The sequence below is a fragment of the Glycine soja genome, chromosome 10 (assembly GCF_004193775.1).
Source record: "Glycine soja cultivar W05 chromosome 10, ASM419377v2, whole genome shotgun sequence".
Classification (NCBI taxonomy): Eukaryota; Viridiplantae; Streptophyta; class Magnoliopsida; order Fabales; family Fabaceae; genus Glycine; species Glycine soja.
The window spans coordinates 42,211,507-42,233,422 of record NC_041011.1 but is presented as its reverse complement, the minus strand read 5'-3'; the positions used below and the strand labels follow the sequence as shown (position 1 = coordinate 42,233,422).

General features: G+C 33.4%; 2 protein-coding genes across 2 annotated transcripts; one reads left to right on the top strand and one right to left on the bottom strand.

The window, feature by feature from the left end:
• Positions 1-85: 85 nt before the first annotated feature.
• LOC114370681 (protein HLB1-like) lies at positions 86-8,129 on the bottom strand. The gene is made up of 13 exons (XM_028328074.1): positions 7,566-8,129; positions 7,161-7,283; positions 6,804-6,987; positions 3,888-3,971; positions 3,637-3,687; positions 3,405-3,434; positions 2,514-2,576; positions 2,318-2,383; positions 2,077-2,205; positions 1,886-1,921; positions 1,415-1,534; positions 1,085-1,276; positions 86-381 (listed from the first exon to the last, which is right to left on the bottom strand). Exons 1-13 carry the CDS (start codon positions 7,979-7,981, stop codon positions 271-273), a joined length of 1,605 nt encoding a protein of 534 aa, XP_028183875.1. The 5' UTR covers positions 7,982-8,129; the 3' UTR covers positions 86-270.
• Positions 8,130-17,196: 9,067 nt separating this feature from the next.
• LOC114371031 (methionine gamma-lyase-like) lies at positions 17,197-20,214 on the top strand. The gene is made up of 2 exons (XM_028328430.1): positions 17,197-18,085; positions 19,469-20,214. The coding sequence occupies exons 1-2, from the start codon at positions 17,335-17,337 to the stop codon at positions 20,044-20,046; spliced, it is 1,329 nt and encodes a 442-aa protein (XP_028184231.1). The 5' UTR covers positions 17,197-17,334; the 3' UTR covers positions 20,047-20,214.
• Positions 20,215-21,916: the final 1,702 nt, after the last annotated feature.

Below are 21,916 nucleotides of genomic sequence, written 5' to 3'. Positions count from 1 at the left end.
TATACAATTGCAAGTGTGGTGGACAGGCACCAACATACATTGATTCAAATTTCAGTTCCCAAAATTCTGCAACTCTTGTAAAATATATATTGGTAACAATTAGAATGTTCAACAAACTGGTCAATGAGTAAACCAAGATTTTTCAATGGTATTGTAATTATTCCATACATTACTCAATATTATACACAAGTTCGCGAAGTGAAAAAGGCTGGATAATGAGTTCTTGCTAAAAATGGCATATCAAATTGGTGATACAATTAAAACTTATATTCATCCTGTTATTATACCAGCCAGTACATCACTTTTGCCTCGCACATAAATTGTGTAAACTAGACGAATTGCATCCAGCCAGCCATCCAATGATTCCCAAGAGTCAGCAACCTTGATGAAGCAAGAAGTAAAAATGAAGATTAGAGCTGCATTTTCAAAACCTAAAGAGATTCTTGTGTTTCTAGATTGAGATGAAATCACATTTCCATCAACCCTTGGAAAATTAATTAAAATTGGATTTGGGAGAACAATTTTTAAAATACATTAGTGGTGAGTGGGGTTATTTGGTAAACACTGAAACACATGAATGGACTTTGCCTTTCTATGCAAATGCACAGAGAGACCTAACGGAAGCACGGAGGTTATGCCCCCTAGGTGCTGTGTAGGCTTTTTCAAGACAGAATGAACAACAATAGTGCAGGATTCAAGTAATTGCCTTCTGCATTTAAACCTCATAATCTCATGACATAATCAGATACACTATCAACACAACAAGCCAACACAAAAAAATAAAAAAACTTCCAGTTGTCAGAAGATAACATGGTTGACTAAGAAATAAAACAAAAACTATAGTTAAAAGAAATTGTAGGGACAATCAAGCATGCGGAAGTGGTAATTTCATTATTAAATGTCGGTGTCATGATTACTTCATCATGAAAAGATCATGGCTTTGCCAGTCCAAAATTGCTCTATCTTGTCTTCAATCAAAATTGATTTTGTCCAATTGATTAAACAATGTTTGATAAGTGCGGAGGAAGGAAGCAATAAATTTGTGCAATATGGATAAACTCAGATCAATGAAATTGTTGCTTACCAAGTAAACTGATCCATAACTTGTATCTATGCAGAGGCCTGCACCAGGTGGTAAGGTAAGATCAGCACATGCTGATACAGAAGTAATATCTGCTATATCTACTTTGATAGTCTTCTTATCCCCACTCACTGCATCTACTGATCTGCCTGAGAGATTTTGAGGTGGTACTTGTTTATGTTCTCCTCTGGGTATCTGAACCAAGGGAGGAATGCAAGTCATTTAATCATAAATTAGCAATTATGACACTAGATCAGAGAGGTTATGCAATGATTTTAAAACTGAATGTGACTTTGCCTATTAAAACATTTCAACTTGTCAGCCACATCTTACCTGCTGAAGCTTTTCATGATCCAAAAAGAAGTCTGATCCTTTCCAGTCATTATGAGGTGCAATAGATGCCCCCACAGGAGGTGCGGTTAAATATCCAACTTTAAGGTGTGGTAATGGTAGCTGTGAAAATTGAGTTCAGTTTAAGTTAGTATATAAATGCACGATTCCATCAACTAACAGTCCATTGGCATAGTAATGAAACAGCAAATAACGGATGACATATATCAATTCAAGTAGAAGCCAAAGTTAACTTCTAATAAAAAGAAGATAGGTTGACTCACTATAAGTACTACTTAAGGGGAGGAAATCCAATACAACAGCATGGTTACTTAATGTGAAACAAAATTCAGAAACCTTGAAAGTGCAAATTATTTTAAAGTCATTTAAATGATAAATTGTGTTGCAAATTGCAATGTGGATCCTGGTGAAAAGCCTACTACTCTAACATAATTCAGAATAATGTGTACTCACCATAGAACGCACCAACCGCAAGGCACTGCTATAAACCTGTTACATACACCAAATTAATAATAATAATGGGCTAATTGCATGATTAAAATTGGAGGAAGAAATTACCTAGATTAAAAATCCTTTCTAATCCAAAAAATGCATAAAGCCAATAAATATGTTCAAGGCAAGACAAATAGACTGTGGCTTCTTACTGAATAATTTGGTTTCAATGCATGGGCAGCAGCAATGTATATTGCAGACTGGCTGTATAATTCATTTGGTGAAACTTCTTGAGCACTCACTGATCCCCCAGTTCTTAAAGTGTCCTCAGCTAATCCATACTGCAAAGGAATTTAGTGAGTCAATTATATACTCTTAATACTGTTACATACATGTCAATACAAGACACCATAGCATAATGTGACATTGTGTAAAATGAAGAAGAAATATGACCAGAACAGTTCCAAGATTGTAAATTGCCCGATGGAAATCAAATTGCAACTGTATGGCAGCGCGAAACTGCATCAAAATCAAAGCATATGGAAAAGTCAAAAGTGGAAGTGGAAATGAGTTAATACTCAGAGAACATAGTTGATGTAAAACACTTGTGTGCCACTTCTATCTGATTCCCTCCAAATATTTTTGTTACCTTGCTGATAGCAGTTCTCACAATCTTTTGCTTTTCTCGAGCTGGAACAATGGTACTGAGTTCCTAAAATGGAAACCAATTTTTTAGCAAAAAAAAAACGACAAAAAAATTAATTGAGAATTTCCAATATAGAAAAGTATGAATTCTATAACAGTATTAAATACAATGTTTACAAAATAACTCTCAAGGTATAGGGAAATGTTTTCTGAAGAAGAGAAGAGAGTTGGGTAATATTAGCAAAAAAAACAAAGGAAACAGGTACATATTGTCGTTCCAATGGTTTGAAGGTTTTATCCCTTTCTTTTTTTTAATCTATGGAAGCTTTTGAGATAATCTTGCCCGTGACATGCTTTTTTCGCCAAAATGTACATTAGAGGTTCCAAAGCCAAATAAAAGAGGAGGAAACCATGCACAGCCAAACTAAAATTAAGTTTAATCTTTTCTGACATGGATTAATGATTCAACTGTGCTAATGCTAGGTCATTTTGCAGCACACGGATGCTACAGTACAGCATTGAACGAGCTAGAAGTGCTATACCATGTTTCAGTTTAGATTATTAATTATAACACTTGAAAAGTTATTTATGACTGCACGTTTGGATGAGATTTATTCACAAGAGCCCAAAGTGCTTTTGGTATAAAGAAATCTTTTAGGTGAAGTAAAAAGATCCAGGTCTTGCAGAAAGATGAAAAATGGCCTTTTAAAAAGTATTTTATTTAATGAACTTCTCCTAAAGTTCTATTTTGATTCCCAAATATACATACATATCAATGAGGGGGGAGAACCCAAACATGCACTTAGAAGCATGTAACCATAAAAATACACTTTTCCTTTTAATTGCAGTTTGTGTGTAGTAGTGAAATGCTTGAATACTGGCAAGTTAAATATACCTGAAGAGCAAGTCCCCAGTTATTGAGCGCCTGTAATAGATTCCATGAGTCAGTAACAAGGGCTCAATATGCAATGATCATGCTTGTGAAGAAAATCAAAAGAGTTGGAACAGAAAGTGTACAGAATAAAGCAAATATTTATCTAAGGAAATAAGAAAGGCTGTTTCAAAATCATGCTCCAACATTTGTAAGAAATTGCAAGTCAAACTTTTATGAATTAATTGAGAAGAACCTGAGGACTGTTCCAGTTAAGTTGAACTGCTTTTTCATAGTTGCTTGTGGCCTGGGAAAAAAAAGGTTAAATTTAACAAAAATTAGATTGTGTGATGATAAGCCTCTCTCTATCAACCAACAATTGACAACTATAACCAAAAATGTGAAAAGTTCTTCCATTCAAGTTCAGTATGAATTCAGTTCTTTATCAAGTATTATCCAGAAGATGCATGAAACCATTAATAAAAGGCAGCATTTATTTTTAATGACCTGCTTCCATAGTTCTTCAGCTTCCTTTGTGCGGCCACGCATCTTTGCTCGATCAGAAATTGCTATAGCCCAATTGTAGAAAGCCTGAATAGAATCAAATGTGGGGGGGAAAAATAAAAACTAAAGACTCTCATTTTGTGTATAAAAACACAAACATACATAAAAGCAAATACGAATAATTTTGAGCTTTCCTACTATATCAATAGACTTTGGGGACAGGACTACTCAAGAAGTATCATCACATTATGGACGGCATTCTTACAGATAGATTGGCTATCAACACTGCAGTGATTGCCAGATAGCAGAGGTGACTACTGCCCCCAAGGTAAGGATACTTATATTTGGTAAAGCATGCCTGGTTATAAAATGTAGCTAAAACAAGGGAATTGTGGGATTACATGGCCAGGAAATTCCAAAATCCAAAGGAATGAGCTGAAAAATAAAATGGTAACAAATTATGAATAAACTAATGTATGAACAACATAATTTTTTTTTTAACAAGGAGCTCAAAGGGTGATACTAAACACAGTTCTAGGAGTGTAGAATAGAACACATACTGCAGAACTTTGAGGATCTGCACCACTCAATGCCAAAAGGTCCTAATTTCCTCTCACAAATGACAAGATGATCTCTCTCTCTCAACCACCCCTCTTATTTATAGTCAATATGCCTTGTTTAAACTATTTCAGCACACTAACCTAACCAATTGACTCATAATGTAACTAACAACTTACTAAGTACTAACTACTGGCAGCTGAAAGAAGCCCACACCATTTTTCCAATTGTTTGAAGCATCATGACCAAGCCAACCAGACCACTGCAGCCCAAAATTAACTTTCACTTCTCCTGCGTCAAACACAAATATGTGAGCGCTCTCATGCTTCTCTAGTGCTCTGTTTGTTTCTGTATTTTTAGCCATGAAACAGAGCATCATCACCACTGCTCTACTTGTAATGAGATCTCCTGGCTCCCTGGTGAACTGCACTGCTGCACATGATGGAAGTTCCTGGGTTGTAATAAGAAAACTTTTGTCTTGGTACTCACTGTCCTTAGTGGGTCGGGTTTGGCTCATTAAATTCAGAAATTTATTATCTCCTGCTTTGTCAGTCACTCCCCTTTGTCGTCCTCTCCTTGCAAAGACCTCGATCCAGTGGTTTTGATGATGGCAGCTTGGTTAATATGGTATACCTTGTTTTAGCTCTATTTGTGGTTATCTTACAAACTGTGTCATTATTCTGGAATTGACAGACAGTGCCCACCTTACAAGTGTCGCAATCAAACCGTGGAGACTGGGTTAGCCCACATGAGAGACAGAGATCCATCTTTGACGGTGACCCATCCTGCTCCATGGAAGAACACGAATCTGCTGGCTTTTGTGGTGATCTCTTAACTGGACAACCTGAGATACCAAGTTTTGTAGCCATGGGAGAACGGTGCTTCATATTCACCCATAATGGTCAACCCCTCCATGTCCCCAACAACCACTTTCTCCAATAACCTGTGGCTCTTCTCCTTTTGTGCCTTGTAACTCACTGGCAAAATTAGATTTACCTTCAACCAATCTGCCTCAGTCAATCTGTGTATTTTCACCTTCAATTTTTTCAAATCCTGACTCATTATGATGTTCTCTCCTATCTTTTGCACTGAAGCATTTTTTTTTAAAATTTCTTTTGTTTCTTCATGTATAGGAAGCAGTCCTTTACACCTTTGCTCCCATCCTGTGATGACATTAGTTTGGATTTTATCTTTGTTTCTGCTTCCACCATATCAGCGATCCCTCCATCCTTTAAGACTACCTCTTCCCCTCTATTTTTTATGCTCCTAAGATTCTACTCCATCTTTCAAGACTTCAGGTACCCTCTGGTTTCTTCCTTTCAAGGACCTTTACCTTCTCTTCTGTATTTTTTCACCAACAATTCTCATTCTTCCATGAGTTCCCTACTGAAAGTCTGAAATTTGCTATCTCTATCCTCATTTCTTCAAGAATGTTAAGAAAGTGTTTCTTCATTCTTGCCAAACTTGAAGAGACCCTAGACCCTCCTATCTACAGTTCTACACTACCCATAGCTCGAAGATCAGAGCTCTCGTATTCATATCAGTTGAAAGAAACCCAATATCTTTACTACAAAGAATAGGGAAGAAAGAACTCCCCAATTTATAGACTAGAACACACACACTGCAGAACTTAGAGGATCTGGCGATCTGCACCTCCCTGTGCAACCAAATTGCCCCAATTTCCTCTCACAAATGATAATATGATCTCTCTCTCAACCTCCCTCTTATTTATAGACAGCATGCCTTGATCAAACTATTTCAAGTTTCATCCCACTAGCCTAATTGACTCAACAATATAACTAACTAATGGGTATCTATCACTGACTCAGTACAGTTCTGTTAGATATTCAGTCCATACATTAGCAATTAGTTAGAACTTAGAACAGACTCAACAAATTTATCAACAATTAGTTAGATCAGAACAGTGAATTGTGTATCTAAAGAATAGGTGTGCAATAAATAAGTGAGTCTCTTGAATACCCCGGAATGAGAGAGACAGAATGTTTAATAGCTCAGGTTCACATTTTAATTAGTCAGAATGTTTAATGTGCAATAAATAATTGGTTCTCTTATTAGTCAGGTTCACATTTTTAATTAACCAAAAGGACTGAAACTCATTCAATAAATTATATGAGCTTAAGAATTTTATTACTTGGCTCAGCTTGTTAATAGCTCATATAATATAACTTCTACAGATGTGTGTGCATGCCCATTTAAATTTTTTTATGCCGAGTCGCCTTGACTGCTCTTACCAAGCCCAAGTATTCTAATGTTGAACTCATTTGCACCCTATCCAGATCCTACCTAAAAATTTGCTACCCATTAATCGAAAACATCATAAAGAAGGATATCCTTACGTACATCATGCAGTGTGGGACAAAGACGAGTGGCCTCATCATACTTCTTACAAGCCTCCTCAAGCAAAGCATCTTTAGAGGGTGAAGTGGAATCTGGAATAACATTATCTGCACTTTCCTGGAGTACCAATGCCCAATTGTACAATGCATCATAATCTTCAGGGTTCCTCTCAATTGCAGTAGCATATCTAGAAAATCCAAATAAGAAGTTATAAGTTTGAATAAATATCGACAAGACCAGGACCCTGCCATTGAACTCCTACTAATTGCAAAAGATTACAAAGCAGATTGCAGATTGCAGGTTTGCAAGAAGTTTTCGGTGTAAGCGATTCCCAGTAGCAAATAAAAGTGGCCATGTTACCTCCTGGCAGCGAATGTAAGAATCCTCTGTCGGGAACGGCCTTCATCGTCAACACCTACAACGCTATTTATCAAATCCATTGCAGCGTTGTTCTGGTCTGCCTGGTGTTGCTGTTGTTCTGGGCTGAAAATTTTCGAAACACTACAATGTAAGCCGCAGTTCATGCGTCCACAAGAGGAAGACACTCTCAAACTCAAAGTCAAAGCATTAAATCAGTATCACTTCGATTTACCATAGCTAAATAAAAAGAAATGCACAAACAGGAGCTAAAATTAAAACAATTCCACAATTAAATATTTTACAAGCCATTTGCGATCTACAATTTCTGAAGTTGAATCAAGAAGAAAATCGAACGCATTGTCGTTTTTTCGTTTTCTTGATTCAATTAGGAAAAGGAGCAGCAACCTGTAGGGGGAGTTGGCATCTTCTTTCTCCGGTTCGGAACCAGTTTTCAATCCATTCAGCAATTCTCTCATGGTGAACGTTCGGCTTCCTTCGTCTTTTCGGAGCTTCGGAGTGGGAGAAGGATTCGCGTTCGCCTCATTGGAATGGATTGTCGTTTCTCTGAGATCTGCGTCGTTTACCACGGGATCAGCTTCTGATCCCGATTTCGGCTCCAATGGTGCTTGCGTTTGCTCTGTTGGCACTGGCTCAGATTCTGGCTGCGGATTTGGTTCTAGTTCGGGCACGGATTCCGATTTCGGTTCCAAATGTGGTTGCGTTTGCTCGGTTGGCTCTGGTTTCGTTTCTGGCTGCGGCTGCGGCTCCGGTTCTGGTTCGGGCGCTGGTTCGTGTCCGTTCTGAGATTCCGGTTCGGGCATTTCGGAGTGTTAGGGTTTTAGAGAGAGTGAAACAGAAGATTGAAGACAGAGGAGAGTTTTACTCCGATCCGAGTCGAAGAGAAGGGAACTGCGGGGGTACTGAACCAAGGAGAAACGGTAAACGGAGAGCACCAACTTTAATTAGTACAATTTTCTTTTTCTTTTTTTTATCACTTTTATTAAAGGATAGGAAAACAAGGAAAAAGTATATGACTAGAGGTGTAATAATAAATTACACAAAAAAAATTGTAAAAATTTGCTATAAAAATAAGTTAATTTATTTAAGGGTTAATTGTGGTTTTTTCATAAATTTTTGGATAAAATATAATTTCCGTCCCTTATATTTTAAATTCATAATTTTAGTTTTGTTATTTTTTAATTAAAATATTTTGTCTCTCATTTTTTTAAAAATATGTGATTTTAATTTTTTTTTCAATTTTAGACTTGACTATTTATTTTTTAATCGGTAAACAATTTTTTTAATATTTGTGTCCCTCTGTTTGTTTTCTTTGTTAATAACTTTAATTTTTTATTATTATGTAACACCTTTAACTAATAAAGTAATAATTATGTGGATAGTTGAATAATAGACATATAAACCATTACTCATTACTTTCCTGTTCGAAATGCTCAGATGTTAGGGCTTGGAAGCACTCTAGTCATGGTAACTTTGTTCTTCTGCGAGCTGCATATGAGGTGATTAGTAATCAATCCCTTTGTATTCTAGTTTATTTAAATTTGTTACTGAACGGAAGGGACCAGAGAGGGTTAAATGTTTTATATGGAAGCTTTGTCATGAATGCATTATGACTAATGTTAGGAGGATGAGAATGAATTTAACTAATAGCAATTTATGTCCTGCTTGTGATTTCCACGAAGAGGCTCTCCTTCGCCGGTTTCGAGATTGTTACCATGCTAGTTGGGTGTGGCAATTTTTTATTCAAAGGAATAATGGTGTGGACTTTTATTCCATTACTGATTGGAAGACATGGCTGCAAACTAATTTGACTATGACTCACCTTGTTCATGAGATGAATTGTTCTTTGCTATTTGGAGGGATGCTAGATTTTATGTGGTGGAGGCGGAATAGGATCATTGGACTGTTCTGGAGACTATTCAGAAAGCTTGCAATTTGGCTCGTGCATATCAAGTTGTTGTATCTATTTATAAGCCTCTTAGTGCTTCGAACCTGGTTCATATGAGTTTAACAGATGATATCAAATGGGTATGTCCTAATGTAGGGGAAATTGCGCTGAACTGAGATGGTGCTGTTGCTGACGGAGGGATAAGTCTGCTTGTGGAGGGGTGATCTTGGACACTAATGGAGCTTGCAAGATTAAAAACTGATAACAAGCTTTGATAAAATAAAATAAAATAAAAACTGATAACAAACTAATTAAAAATTAAAGAGAAAAACATACCCCTCAAAGACTTTGCAAGTATAATGATTATCTACTTTAAAAAAAAATGATCATCTACTAAAATATGTCATGGTTTTGCTATTTACACCATCCCCTCCTTTAGAACTGGTGTACTTAATAAATTGAGAGTGTATATCGCAACAGCCCATATGTTGACCTAATAAGACTCAACTCCTTTCTGTCCAAATGTCACAAAAATAACAAAATCAATACAATTAAATCCATATTTTGGAGACAATGGTCACAAACAATAGAAGCATGGACATAAGGCCCATGCTATTGACATCTCGCTTTTCTTTTTTCTCACCCCACTTTATGAAATTCATATTCTACCCTTGTCTTCACACCCCTCTCCGGCTCTGCTCCCCTCTCTCTATTCTCGAGGCGTATAGTATAGGCATCTCCTCGACCCCATCCACTAGTCTTCTTCAAACATCTTCTCACTTTTTTTCTTCTACAAAGCATTGTTCATCTTTATTATCTATTATCTTTTTCATGAGTTTTTGCTCCTTTATTGCTTCTTCTACTAAAGCATTCTGTTTTTTCACATGTTGTTAATCTGATGACTAATTTCTGTTATATCAAGATGCATAATGGGATCCATTAAGTATTTTGGCAAAATGTTCAACAGATTTTTATCAAAACAATTAAAGAAGTTGGATGGTGCGAAAATAAAAAATGAGATTTCAATAGTATGGACCTGATCATAAGGATGAGACAAACCGAACTGATTAAACAAAGTAAGGTAAGATGTTGCTTCCTCCTAGGGGTGGGAATAGGCCAAGTCAGGCTAAAGTCTGAGCCTAACATACGATGAATCTTTGAGGCTTGAGTCTGGCCTATAGCCTATCAAAGACTTTTATTTATTTTGGTCCGGCCTCACTTTTTTAAAAGTCTGACTTGACCTGATAGTCTTTTTAAAAGTCTTCTTCACAATAAATATTTAATATTTTATGGAGTAGAAACGTAATAGAAAAGTTAAAAAAAAGGAAAGTGAATCAAAATAATGAGGAATATAAAAAGACATATGACTCACATCTAAATTGTAATTAAAATCCTTGATTATAGGAATAGAATAATCAAAGTCTGATAGTTTTAAAAAAAAAAATTAATTGTATTAAAAAATAATATTATATATTGATATCCAAAAAATAATATATATATATATATATATATATATATATATATATATATACCGATCTATCAGGCTTATAAGACTTTTTAATAAGCTTAAGTCTGATCCATTTAATTTAATAGGCTTTTAAAAAAGTCTGAACCTAACCTTTTAATTAAATAGGTCAGTTCACGCAGCTTTATGTAGGTCAGGTCATAAGTCCCTGTAGGCCGGCCTGACCTATTCCCATCCCTACTTCCTCCACTCTCACTATTATTTAAGAGTGTGCAAAATGTTTTAGCCGAATTGGGCACGTGATTTCTTATATTTTGATGGCCTGTTCATTTTGCATCCCCAACAAAGTGTGGTGAGGAATCCGTGTGGGAACTTGATGAGGAATAAACTTGCATGAATCACGACGAATCCGTGTCATAATTTAATGACCAAACATTTAATGGCACCAAATTTAATAATTAAACCAACCACCAATTAAATTTAAAATTATAGGCTTGATTTGTCTCACGAGGCTTTTATTTCAATAGTTGGATGACTTAGATCAGTGAATTCGGCAATAACATGTGCAAAGTTGCAGAGTTGTTTTTTTTCTCATTCTCTTTCTTATTTTTGTAGGGACTAGACAGCATTTTCTGGTCACCTTTTGCTAGTCATCATGGTTTCCTTACAAATTAGTACAATTTTTAGTTACTTCTTCACAATTTGCTAATTTGCTTGGGTTTAAGCATGATTATGATAACTTCTTCACAATTTATACGATAGTCTTCTGCTGGTTTAAGTTCTATTTATCCTGTCTAAAGAATCAAACTCATTATCTAAATTTTGTAACCAAAGTTATTTTAAACATGTATTTTAATCACGTTTAGAAAATCTAAAATAACATCATCAACATTCAAAATAAACGGCCAGGTGTGAAATTTGTAATGGAAATTAGCAACTAAAACATGCAATTTAATCACGTTTAACAATTTAAAACTAAAATCATCAACATTTAAAATAAATGGACACTACCTTCTTTGAGACCCTTTTAACTACAACTACCACTCCACTTTCGTACTCTCTTTTCCATTTTTTGTTTTGGGTAAAAATTAAAAGATATCCTTTATCAATTAAAGATATCCTTCTTTGAGACCCTTTTGACTAAAGCTATGACAACTAACATTTTTTGTTTTGTCAGTGAGACATTTCAGCACGAAAACGAAAAATAATCTAGAATATGAATGAACAATGATAAACGTGTTTTTCTCCCTCCCCTGTGTTTTTATAAAGAACATTATCCAAACTTACGTAAAAAGAAAATGTTAGTTGCAGTTTGAATTATTATATAAAAAAAAAAACACATTTACTCACATGATACAAATGCATATTATATCCAAATAAGTAATGGTAAACGTGCACTCTATTTTTCAGATATATTATAGATGAAAAAGGAGACCAATAAAGAGAAAAATAAATAAAAGTGATATATATATATATATATAGGCCCGGCCAAGAACAAAGCAACTAAAGTTTAGGTTTTACGTTCATCAACCAAAAAAATATTTGTTATTAATATATATGAAGTAATATATTGATAAAAAAAAATATTAAATACTTTATAAAAAGGTTCATATATTTAAAGAAAAAAAATAAAAATTTATTTTACATCTGGTTTATTGTTAGACGGGCCACTCACATATCCGAGTAATAAACAATTTGTTTTTGTTCTCTCTCAATTCTCTCATTCTCTTGAAAAAAAAAATTAAGAAAAAACCAACCCAATTGCTTTTTGTCGGTCACATCTGCTAGCGTGTCCACTTACATTCATAAATATGAATTATAGCAATATATTATCAAAAGACCATTGTTTATTTTTATTTTTTTAAGAAGTCATTGTTTATTATATAAACAAGCATCTTAACTTTTTATTATTATTTATTTTAAATAATTTATGTACAAATCATAAAATAAATGTATCTAACCTTCAAATTAAAAGTATGAAAATGTCAAAATTATATATATATATATATATATGAAATGTTTAATATAATTTCCTAAATAAGAAAATATGAAAGGTAAAAACTATGATTCTGATAAATAAAAATAAAATACTCTTATAATATCAATCCATTGAAATCCTATTGATTTGAACAGCATATTCCACATGCGGGATATATATTTAAGGAAATAATTTTTTATATGGAGTTAATTAATTATGGTTATAACTAGAAAATGTTAAAGCAAATAAATTATTGACAAAACTTAATAAGTTTTTTAATTTTTTAATTTTTCATTCCTCCCCCCATGCACCACCTACTACTAGGAAGTTTTTCTCCAAGAGTCTTCAGCATTGGATCACCCCCTTTCTCCCTATGCTTCCTCCCCCGATGCCCCAATTGCCTCCTAACGATGCCAAAAGGAAGAGCTGAGAGAGGAGGGTGTTCTTCCTCTTAAGGACAACTGAGAGTGGCACACTCTCTAACCCCTCAACAATGTCATTTCGAACTTTGCATGAGTGTATTTCTCTTATTTGCTTAACGGTGGCCTCTGAGTAAAAATAAATAAACCAGAAGCAAAGCATTACAAAAAAAAAAAAGCCTTTCAGCAGTGTCTCTCAGTTGATGCCAATGTGATGAAAGGGGAAGAGGTATTAGTAATTTTTTAAATTTTAAAATAATAATAAATATAGTAGCAATTTCATATCACCATTATTTAAATACAAAAAATTGACTCAATTATGAAAGATTTCATTACATTCATAAATATAAATATTTTATTTAGTAAGAATATCGTATTCAATTCCCATCAAATAAGATTAATCTTTGTTTGGAAAGATTGAAATACACTTGTAATTTTTGACCTTGTATCAAATCATCACTATTTTTAAATTTTATTTTTGAATATTACAGAGGAGTTTTGAACTGTCACTATTTTAAAAAATATTGTTTTCTAAAATTATACCTATTTTAATTTAATATATATATATATATGAAAATTATTTTTATTGGAAACAAACTTAATCCAATGATTAATTGTCAATTTATGGATTTTTTTTAACAAATTAAAGAAATCTGAAATAATATCATTCAATATAATATGATATGATTATACAATTAAAATTAATATGATTTATTTATTTATTATCAAGCTCTAGAAAAGTCTGGACATGTAAGGCCGAAACTGCTGATTTACAGGTGCATATGCATCCAAAAGGCCACGTATATATACAGAGTACATAGACATTCATCAAAAGACAAACTCAAAGCGCGGGCCTTACTTTTCCAAGTAATGAGAATATGCGTTAAATATTATTTTTTTAAGATTTAATATTATTAATATGAGGGAAAATAACAACACTTTATTTTCAACAATTTTTTTTTATTATTTATTGAATCTTATTAAAAATTTATAAATTTAGTGAATCTCATATTTCATTTAACGAGTCTCTCAAGATTAAGAAAACAGATTCACTAAAATTTAAAATTTTAATTAATAATAAAAATATTTTTAGAGAAAGTGTTGTTATACCACCTTTTATTATTTTTTAACATATTTTTCTTTCTATTTTCTCTTAATTTTTTTTTAGATTATTTGTCATATTTATCAAAAAAAATAATCACATGTATCTTCTCGGGGGCAATCCAATTTAGATATATGTTAATTATTTTCTTTAACTTTCCCTTCGATATTAATGATAATGGATGTAATTCTATCAAAACAAAATCAGTTACGCAAAAAACGTTCTACAAAGTATTGTCATAGAATACTTGTAATTTGTGTTTGGGAAATCTTCAAATCACATTTTAAGACTACCGGATTCTAAATTGAAAATTAAGCATGCTGTTAATCCAATCAATGTATGTATAAGCCAAAAAAGTTTCTATAGAGGGAAATGATTACAACATTTATACAATTCTGAAATCATCATCTTATTTTTATTTTTTTTGAGGAAAAAAATCATCTTATTTTTTAAAAAATAAATAAAAATGTTGAAATTTATATTTTTTTATCATTTTAATGTTTTTATAAAAAAAAATCACACATCATTATTTTACAGTTCAGCTATAATTTATAGAATAATTCATGTAGCATATTTTATTAAAAAAAACACCATGAAAATCTAAAAATAATTATTTGAGTTTTATTATTGTATGTCCATGCATGTCTACCACAAAATAATTCTCTGATTACTTCGTTCCTTTAAGATAAGATCAAAAGTTCATTATGGTTCCGAATGATAAAAAGGACAAGAAATTAAGATGCCATTAAAGATAATGTATAATAATAGTTTGGTTAACGAGTGTTTTTTTAAACAGATTAACCAGTGTTTTAAACATTTTTTTTTGTATAAGATGTTTTAAACATATTTAATACTCCAGTTAAATGTTTTTGTTTATAATATAGTAAGTTTTCTCTATTTTACTTAATATCCCTACTTTAATTTATTTCATTATTCTTTAGTAATGTCATATAAAAGATTAATTCTTACGCGCTTATTTCCTTGTTTATACAGCCTACACCTAAAAATTGGCAACGAATAGAGTTTGATTAAAATATTTTTTTTACCAGAAGTTTGATTAAAATATCTGAACTTATTTAGTTTATAAGGAATGCTAGCAACACACATTTTAACAAACTCTTACTAATACACAACCATTAGTGAAATTTATTAAATTACAACACATATATACTATCAATTGAAATTACACAAAAACACATATATGTTAAATTATTAAAATGTAGTTTGGAACGACATTAAGTCCCTTACTCCTTATGCAAACTAATATATGTTTGCTCTAGATCTAAAGTCATTGTGTCGTAGTTATTCTCTCTATTTTTTTTTTCTTTTCTTATAGTTCCATGTTCTTTGCTCCATTTGCCAGAAATCCACCTATCCTTGTTCTCGTTCTAAGTAACAATGTATCTCTAATGGGAGTGTTGCAATGTTGTAACAACGCAGGCCTTATCCTTGTCCTCCCTGTCGGTTGTCATTAGTTATCTCATTTTGGAACTATGTTCATATCGTTATATGGTGATGTTTAAATGATTTAAGAATGATTTTTAATTCAATGGTGTATCAATTTGTTAATTAATATTTTTTTATTGATTTATTAATTTTATATTTAAGTAAAGTTGGATAGTAGGTGTAGGTAAATAGATACGCAATATTAAGATGAGAATTAAAATTGTTACTTTTGCAAATATGAAACTAAGTATACATGTTTTTTCTTCAATTTCATGTATAGGAATTTTATTTTATTTTTAGAAAACATAACATAGTGCATTTCATTCATAATAAGGTAGAAAATACAATGAAGAATACAATTGGGAACATAATGGCCAACATAAGACTTAGATGTTCTAACTAGTGTATGAGCGACTTGATTGATTTAACTCTGTACAAAACTCACCCTAGAGTCTAGAATAAATGAAAATGAATTTTTACATTTGGATAATATGAAATGAAACACAGGGTAACCAATGCAGGAACCATTTATTGAATCAACCACTGTCTTACAATCTATCAAGTTTGCCTTGCAATCTAGTTGAAAGATGATGTTCTCCAATCCCATTTGTGTCGTCCAAGAGAGTGCATGAAATAGTCCCATTGCCTCGTGTATAGGAAGTTAGGAACCAATAATATAATACCTAACTTTGAAGTAACTTAAACCTTACTTTACCCATTCTAGTCCATAAAACCAAATCAGCCCAATCCGTTTACTAAAATGCAAGTTGACAGTTCTTGAAAAAACGCACCGGATTGACCAGTTTACCCACCTCACTGTTAAACGTACACGTATTTGATTTTGATACTCGTTACTTAATTTGATCCTAATATCAAAGTTAAGCCCTATATATGGTTGAAGTCAATATATACGTACGACAACCGTGTTAAGTATAGGTGACGTATGGTACATGGACGTAGATGTTTGTTTCTCCGCCCATCGCATCATGTTCTCCCTCGTATATTGTTTGAACTTCATTTTCTTGTAATTAAAAAACAAATTTATAAACATGTTTAAGTTCTTAGAGAAAAATATTAATAGAGAAATATAATACAGTTTTAAAAATCAACTTAAGAGCGATAATTTTGGAATTAAAGACATAAAAATAAAGTTTATATATCTCGATGATACTATATATGAGACTAACTGGAAGTTTGGAACTATATAATAATTAATAGAAAAATAAAAACAATAAATGATAGTTGTTTTAAAGTCTGCTAATGCTCACGCCAGAATGAGGTGTCTAACGGAGCAATATGGCGTGAAAGGATTAAGCTGAAATTGAGGTCCATGTCCTCGTTTGCAATTATATTCCCAACAATTATGCATAGAAATTAACATTCAAAACGAGTTTGTCCAACAAGTATACTAGTACAACTTAGATAAGATGATCTCCACTTAAAATTTTGAATCTATCCTCTCCGTTAAGAAAGTCTACCAATTAGAAACCTACTTGCTAAACTTTTTTTTTATTTTAAAAAAGAAAACTAATTTAAAACAATATACTTTTCTAAAAGATATATTTATTTATTTACATTTTGTCGTTAAGATAATACTCGTCACGTGGCAATAAGGACGAGGTGTCCCACTGTCCTTGCAGCAAAGAACGTGGAGGATGAAGCTGAAATGACTTAAAACAATTAATTTATCAATCAATCCTCAAACAATTATAAATACAAGTTATGATCAAAACGAATTTGTACATAGAAAACAAGAGCTTCCGTGGCAGTGGTAGTTGCCAAACTAGTAGCAAGAAGTAAGTCACGTTTTTCTCCGTTTTCATTCATCACAATATTAAAGCTTTTAGTTTCCTTCAGTATGGGGGACACTTACGTTTTGGCCACACCGAAGCGCAACCGTTCCGATGACGTGGACGGCGGCGAGGCGAAGAAGCTGCTGTTGCAGCAGGGCGAGGCGGACCCGGCGGCGGCGCTGGCGAGCGCGCGGCACGAGTTCGGGGAGCACGGCGGGGTGAACATGTCGATCGAGGCGTCGGCGACGTTCACGGTGATGGAGCCGGAGACGATGCGGCGCATGTTCGCCGGAGAACTCGGCCCCGACCGCGACTTCTTCATCTACAGCCGCCACTTCAACCCGACGGTGCTGAGCCTCAGTCGCCTCATGGCCGCCCTCGAAGGCACCGAGGCCGCCTACTGCACCGCCAGCGGCATGTCCGCCATCTCCGCCGTCCTCCTCCAGCTCTGCAGCCACGGCGAACACGTGGTCGCCTCCAGAACTCTCTACGGTGGGACCCACGCGCTCCTCTCACACTTTCTCCCGCGCACGTGCGGAATATCCACTAGCTTCGTGGAGGTGACGGATCTTGACATGGTTGATGCTGCCATAGTAGAAGGGAAAACAAAAGTGCTTTACTTCGAATCTGTTTCCAACCCCACCCTTACGGTTGCGAACATACCTGAACTGTGCCACATGGCACACCGGAAGGGAGTGACGGTGGTGGTGGACAACACGTTCGCGCCCATGGTGCTTTCGCCAGCGCGTCTTGGTGCTGATGTTGTCGTTCACAGTATCTCCAAGTTCATCAGCGGTGGGGCCGATATCATTGCAGGTATCTTTGTCGTCTTTCCTAACTCTTTCTCTCGCTATTCATTAATTAAGCATTTAATAGTACCAAGAGAATATTAATGATAATCTTAATTGTACTAATTAACATGTCTTGAAGAAGCATGCATTTATCATTTGTCGTGTTATTATTTATGTTTACTGAAATTTTCTTTAAAATTAAATAATGACTAAGATATTACTTTCTTTGACGAGTCACGAATACACAAACGACAACTCTTCAAGTTTATCATGATAATGATATCTATCCATCTCACATGTTGAAGCATCAGTAACAGGACATCGATAGTTACTGTCAATTTTTTTTATATTTTATACAGTAGGAAGGGGGAATGTACACTTCGTGAGAGAGAAATAAAAAAATGAACGTCTTTTTCAATTACAGTTTTGACATGATTATTTGTTTGGACTCGAACCGATCTTGGTGAAAGATATATAGACTTCAGTTCATCTGATTTGCTAACTTAATGTTTAAATTTTAATTTAACCAGTCCTAAACACTGATTAGCATTTTCCATATTATAATAATTAGGATGAAAAGAAGATTCCGAAAGATCCTTAACCCTTCACCAAACAATGACAGAATGACACGACCCTGTGAAAATAAATCTTTTAAGAACAAGTTTAATGCAAACTCGACTTTCTTTTCCGGCGGCGTTGGAATAATTGTACTGGAGCAATTAAACTTGATTTTGCAGTCTTGTTTTTTTAAAAGTTCTTATAAAGAAGTTTGTTAAAATATGATCTAAGCAGTCTACTCCAATGTTTTTCCTAAGAAAAAGCATCATAATATTTTATTTAAAATGTAACGTGTGAGTCTAGAATTAATAAATTTTTTTAATTTTCGCTTATATCAGTTACATGTTCAAATTAAATGACAATAATAAAAAAGAGTGATATATTATTTTATCTACTTCGAAATGTGTAAATAGGTGTCCAACCAATTAAATTTATTATTATTTAGGCAACCAATGAAAAGAATATTATCGTTTTCTTATATTGTTGTTGTAACTGCTCTTTTGCATTATTAGTCAATTAAAAATTATTTTTAATATAATTTTAAAATAAGTATTACAAGATTTCTAGAATTAAACAGTATTTTATATTTTTTTTACTTCATTAAATTTAATTTAATTTTTAAAAGTATATAATCATTTTCTAACCGAATAATATGAAGCAAAACTAGCCAATTTCCCCAGGAATGATGATCTGAGTACCACTATCACGTGAACAATCGTATTCGTCTTTCGTTTACGTGGACACGTGTTATTTTGCTTTTGGGAGGATTCTCTTTTCCTGAAAAAACTTAGCTTTATTAAAGCAATGTATTTAGTTGGTAGAAGGAAAAAATGACATAATTGAAGTACAGGAGCGGTGTGCGGACCCGCAAGACTGGTGAACGCAATGATGGATCTGCAACAAGGGTCACTAATGCTGCTGGGTCCAACAATGAATGCGAAAGTGGCATTCGAACTCTCGGAGAGAATACCGCACCTAGGGCTAAGAATGAAGGAGCATAGCAACCGCGCACTAGAGTTCGCAACGAGGCTCAAAAGGCTAGGAATGAGGGTAATATACCCGGGCCTGGAGGAGCACCCACAGCACCAGCTTCTGAAATCAATGCACAACAAGGACTATGGCTACGGCGGGCTCATGTGCGTGGACATGGAAACGGAGGAGAGGGCCAACCGCTTCATGAGCCACTTGCAGAACTACGGCCAGTTCGGCTTCATGGCTGTGAGCTTGGGCTACTACGAGACCCTCATGTCCTGCTCCGGCAGCAGCACCAGCAGTGAACTCAGCACTGAGGAGAAGGAGCTCGCCGGAATCTCGCCGGGGCTCGTGAGGATGTCGATTGGGTACATTGGAACCTTGGAGCAGAAGTGGAGCCAGCTCCAAAAGGCGCTCACTAGACTAAACGACTCTGGATACAACAAGATCGCTTGAATTGCTTTTCTCATCATGCACATGCACATGCACCCTCGTCTTCTTCCTGCTCCCATAATGTTATGTTATCTATAATAATAATTTATGCTCATCTTTATGTCTTGTCTTGCTACTCGATCGTGTCTCCTGTATCATGGATATGAATATGAATTGCCTGTTTCTTTTCAAGTTCCATGGTGTTTATTTCCCTTGTGACACAATAAGCCTCATATGCTTCTACCTAAAGCTAAAACAAACTGAAAAATTATATACTTTAATTTATATATAAAGCCAAATAACCTAATTTATCAAGATTAAAAATAATTAATTTGTCTTAAGTTTATAATTTTTTTAAAATTATCATTTTCATTAATATTCTTTTCTTTTTTAATAAAGAGTATTTTCAGTATAAAATTCATTAACGAAAAAAATATTATAAATTAAATCTTATAAAAAATACAAACACAATTTTAAATTTAAATCATATTTCTAATATTTTTTACATTTTAATATAATTTTATTTTCTTTTACTTTCTTAATCAGTGTCACTCTTACATGATACTACTAATTTGCATTTGTATTCCGTTATTAAGCTTTTTCCCTGCATTATCAGTTAATACTAATGAATAATAACATTTTCTGGAGAGTTCATCTTTTTGGGGAGCGCGGGAGATGGAGGTTTTCCAAAGTCCAAACTAAGGATGCTCATAATCTATCCTATTTCAATAATCCCATTCAACTTGAAATTGATTTTAACGGCTGGGTTCATATCTTAGAAATTAACCTAGTGTGATTTGAAGATATTTCTAAATCTCTTATTATTTTATAATTTATACGCCCTTTTAGTAATAATGTATTAACTCATATTAATAATAAAGATTTATTGACTTTATGAATAATATTTTACATAACACAGTATTATTTTTATATCAATTATTTTTGTTTATAAATATATATATATATATGTGTGTGTGTGTGTGTTCGTTTTAGTTTCACACTTCTTAAATTAATTGAACAATTTATACGTGATTTTAAAACTATAGTATATTATATTAACAAATCAGATTAATTAATTTCTATTCTATATGTTCTCGAATTTTGACTAAGTTAAATTTAAATTCAAATATATAATTCTACAAGAAAATTTAATCATATTGAGACTAGTTCTAGGAGGACGTACTAAGTCAAACGTGGCAATCTTTCTTCGGCATGCAATAGACTTTTATTCTTGAGTCTGGATACTTTTCTTCAGGTCCAAACTCACAAGCCCACTTTCTACAAGGCACTTGCTAAGTACACTCATTCCCCCCTTTTATATTTTAATTGCCCATTGTACTCTTTTTTTCTTAAAAAGATACATCCCTTGAAAATCTGTTCTTTTCTTCTTTTCAAAAATGTTTTTCCTGAATAATACACTTATTTTGGAAATGTGTTTCCAGACCTATGTATCATAATTCCATAAATACATTTTTAAAATAGGTATATATTATTCTAAAAAGTTAATCTCAATATTAGAAAATAAACTCTTATCTTATATCTTATATTTGTTAGTCTTATTTTTATTTATCATTAATAATTTTTAAATTCTATCTAAAATTTTATTTTTATCTTCCTTCCTTCCGTTGTTTAAATCTAAAGATGATGATACATACATGAAAAGTGCATACTTTCTACAATTTGAACAAAAATAAATAGAATGTATTTTCTATTTCACTTATACTTTCTAAGTATACCCCATTGTCCCTTTTTGTTTAATTTCCCAATATATCCATTTTCCTTAAAGAGATACACCCATTGGAAAACTTTTTTCTTTCCCAAAAAATTATTTCTAGAATAATATATACTTATTCTCAAAATGTATTTTTAGAAATATATTTTCAAAATAAGTATA

Bases quoted from the DNA above. Each gene is read 5' to 3' on its own strand.
- LOC114371031 (XM_028328430.1), top strand. From the start codon at position 17,335: ATGGGGGACACTTACGTTTTGGCCACACCGAAGCGCAACCGTTCCGAT. The intron at 18,086-19,468 runs GTATCTTTGTCG...ATTGAAGTACAG, and splicing joins TGGGGCCGATATCATTGCAG to GAGCGGTGTGCGGACCCGCA.
- LOC114370681 (XM_028328074.1), bottom strand. From the start codon at position 7,981: ATGCCCGAACCGGAATCTCAGAACGGACACGAACCAGCGCCCGAACCA. The intron at 6,988-7,160 runs GTAACATGGCCA...TGGATTTTCTAG, and splicing joins CTTACATTCGCTGCCAGGAG to ATATGCTACTGCAATTGAGA. The intron at 2,577-3,404 runs GTATATTTAACT...TTTCCATTTTAG, and splicing joins ACTGGGGACTTGCTCTTCAG to GAACTCAGTACCATTGTTCC.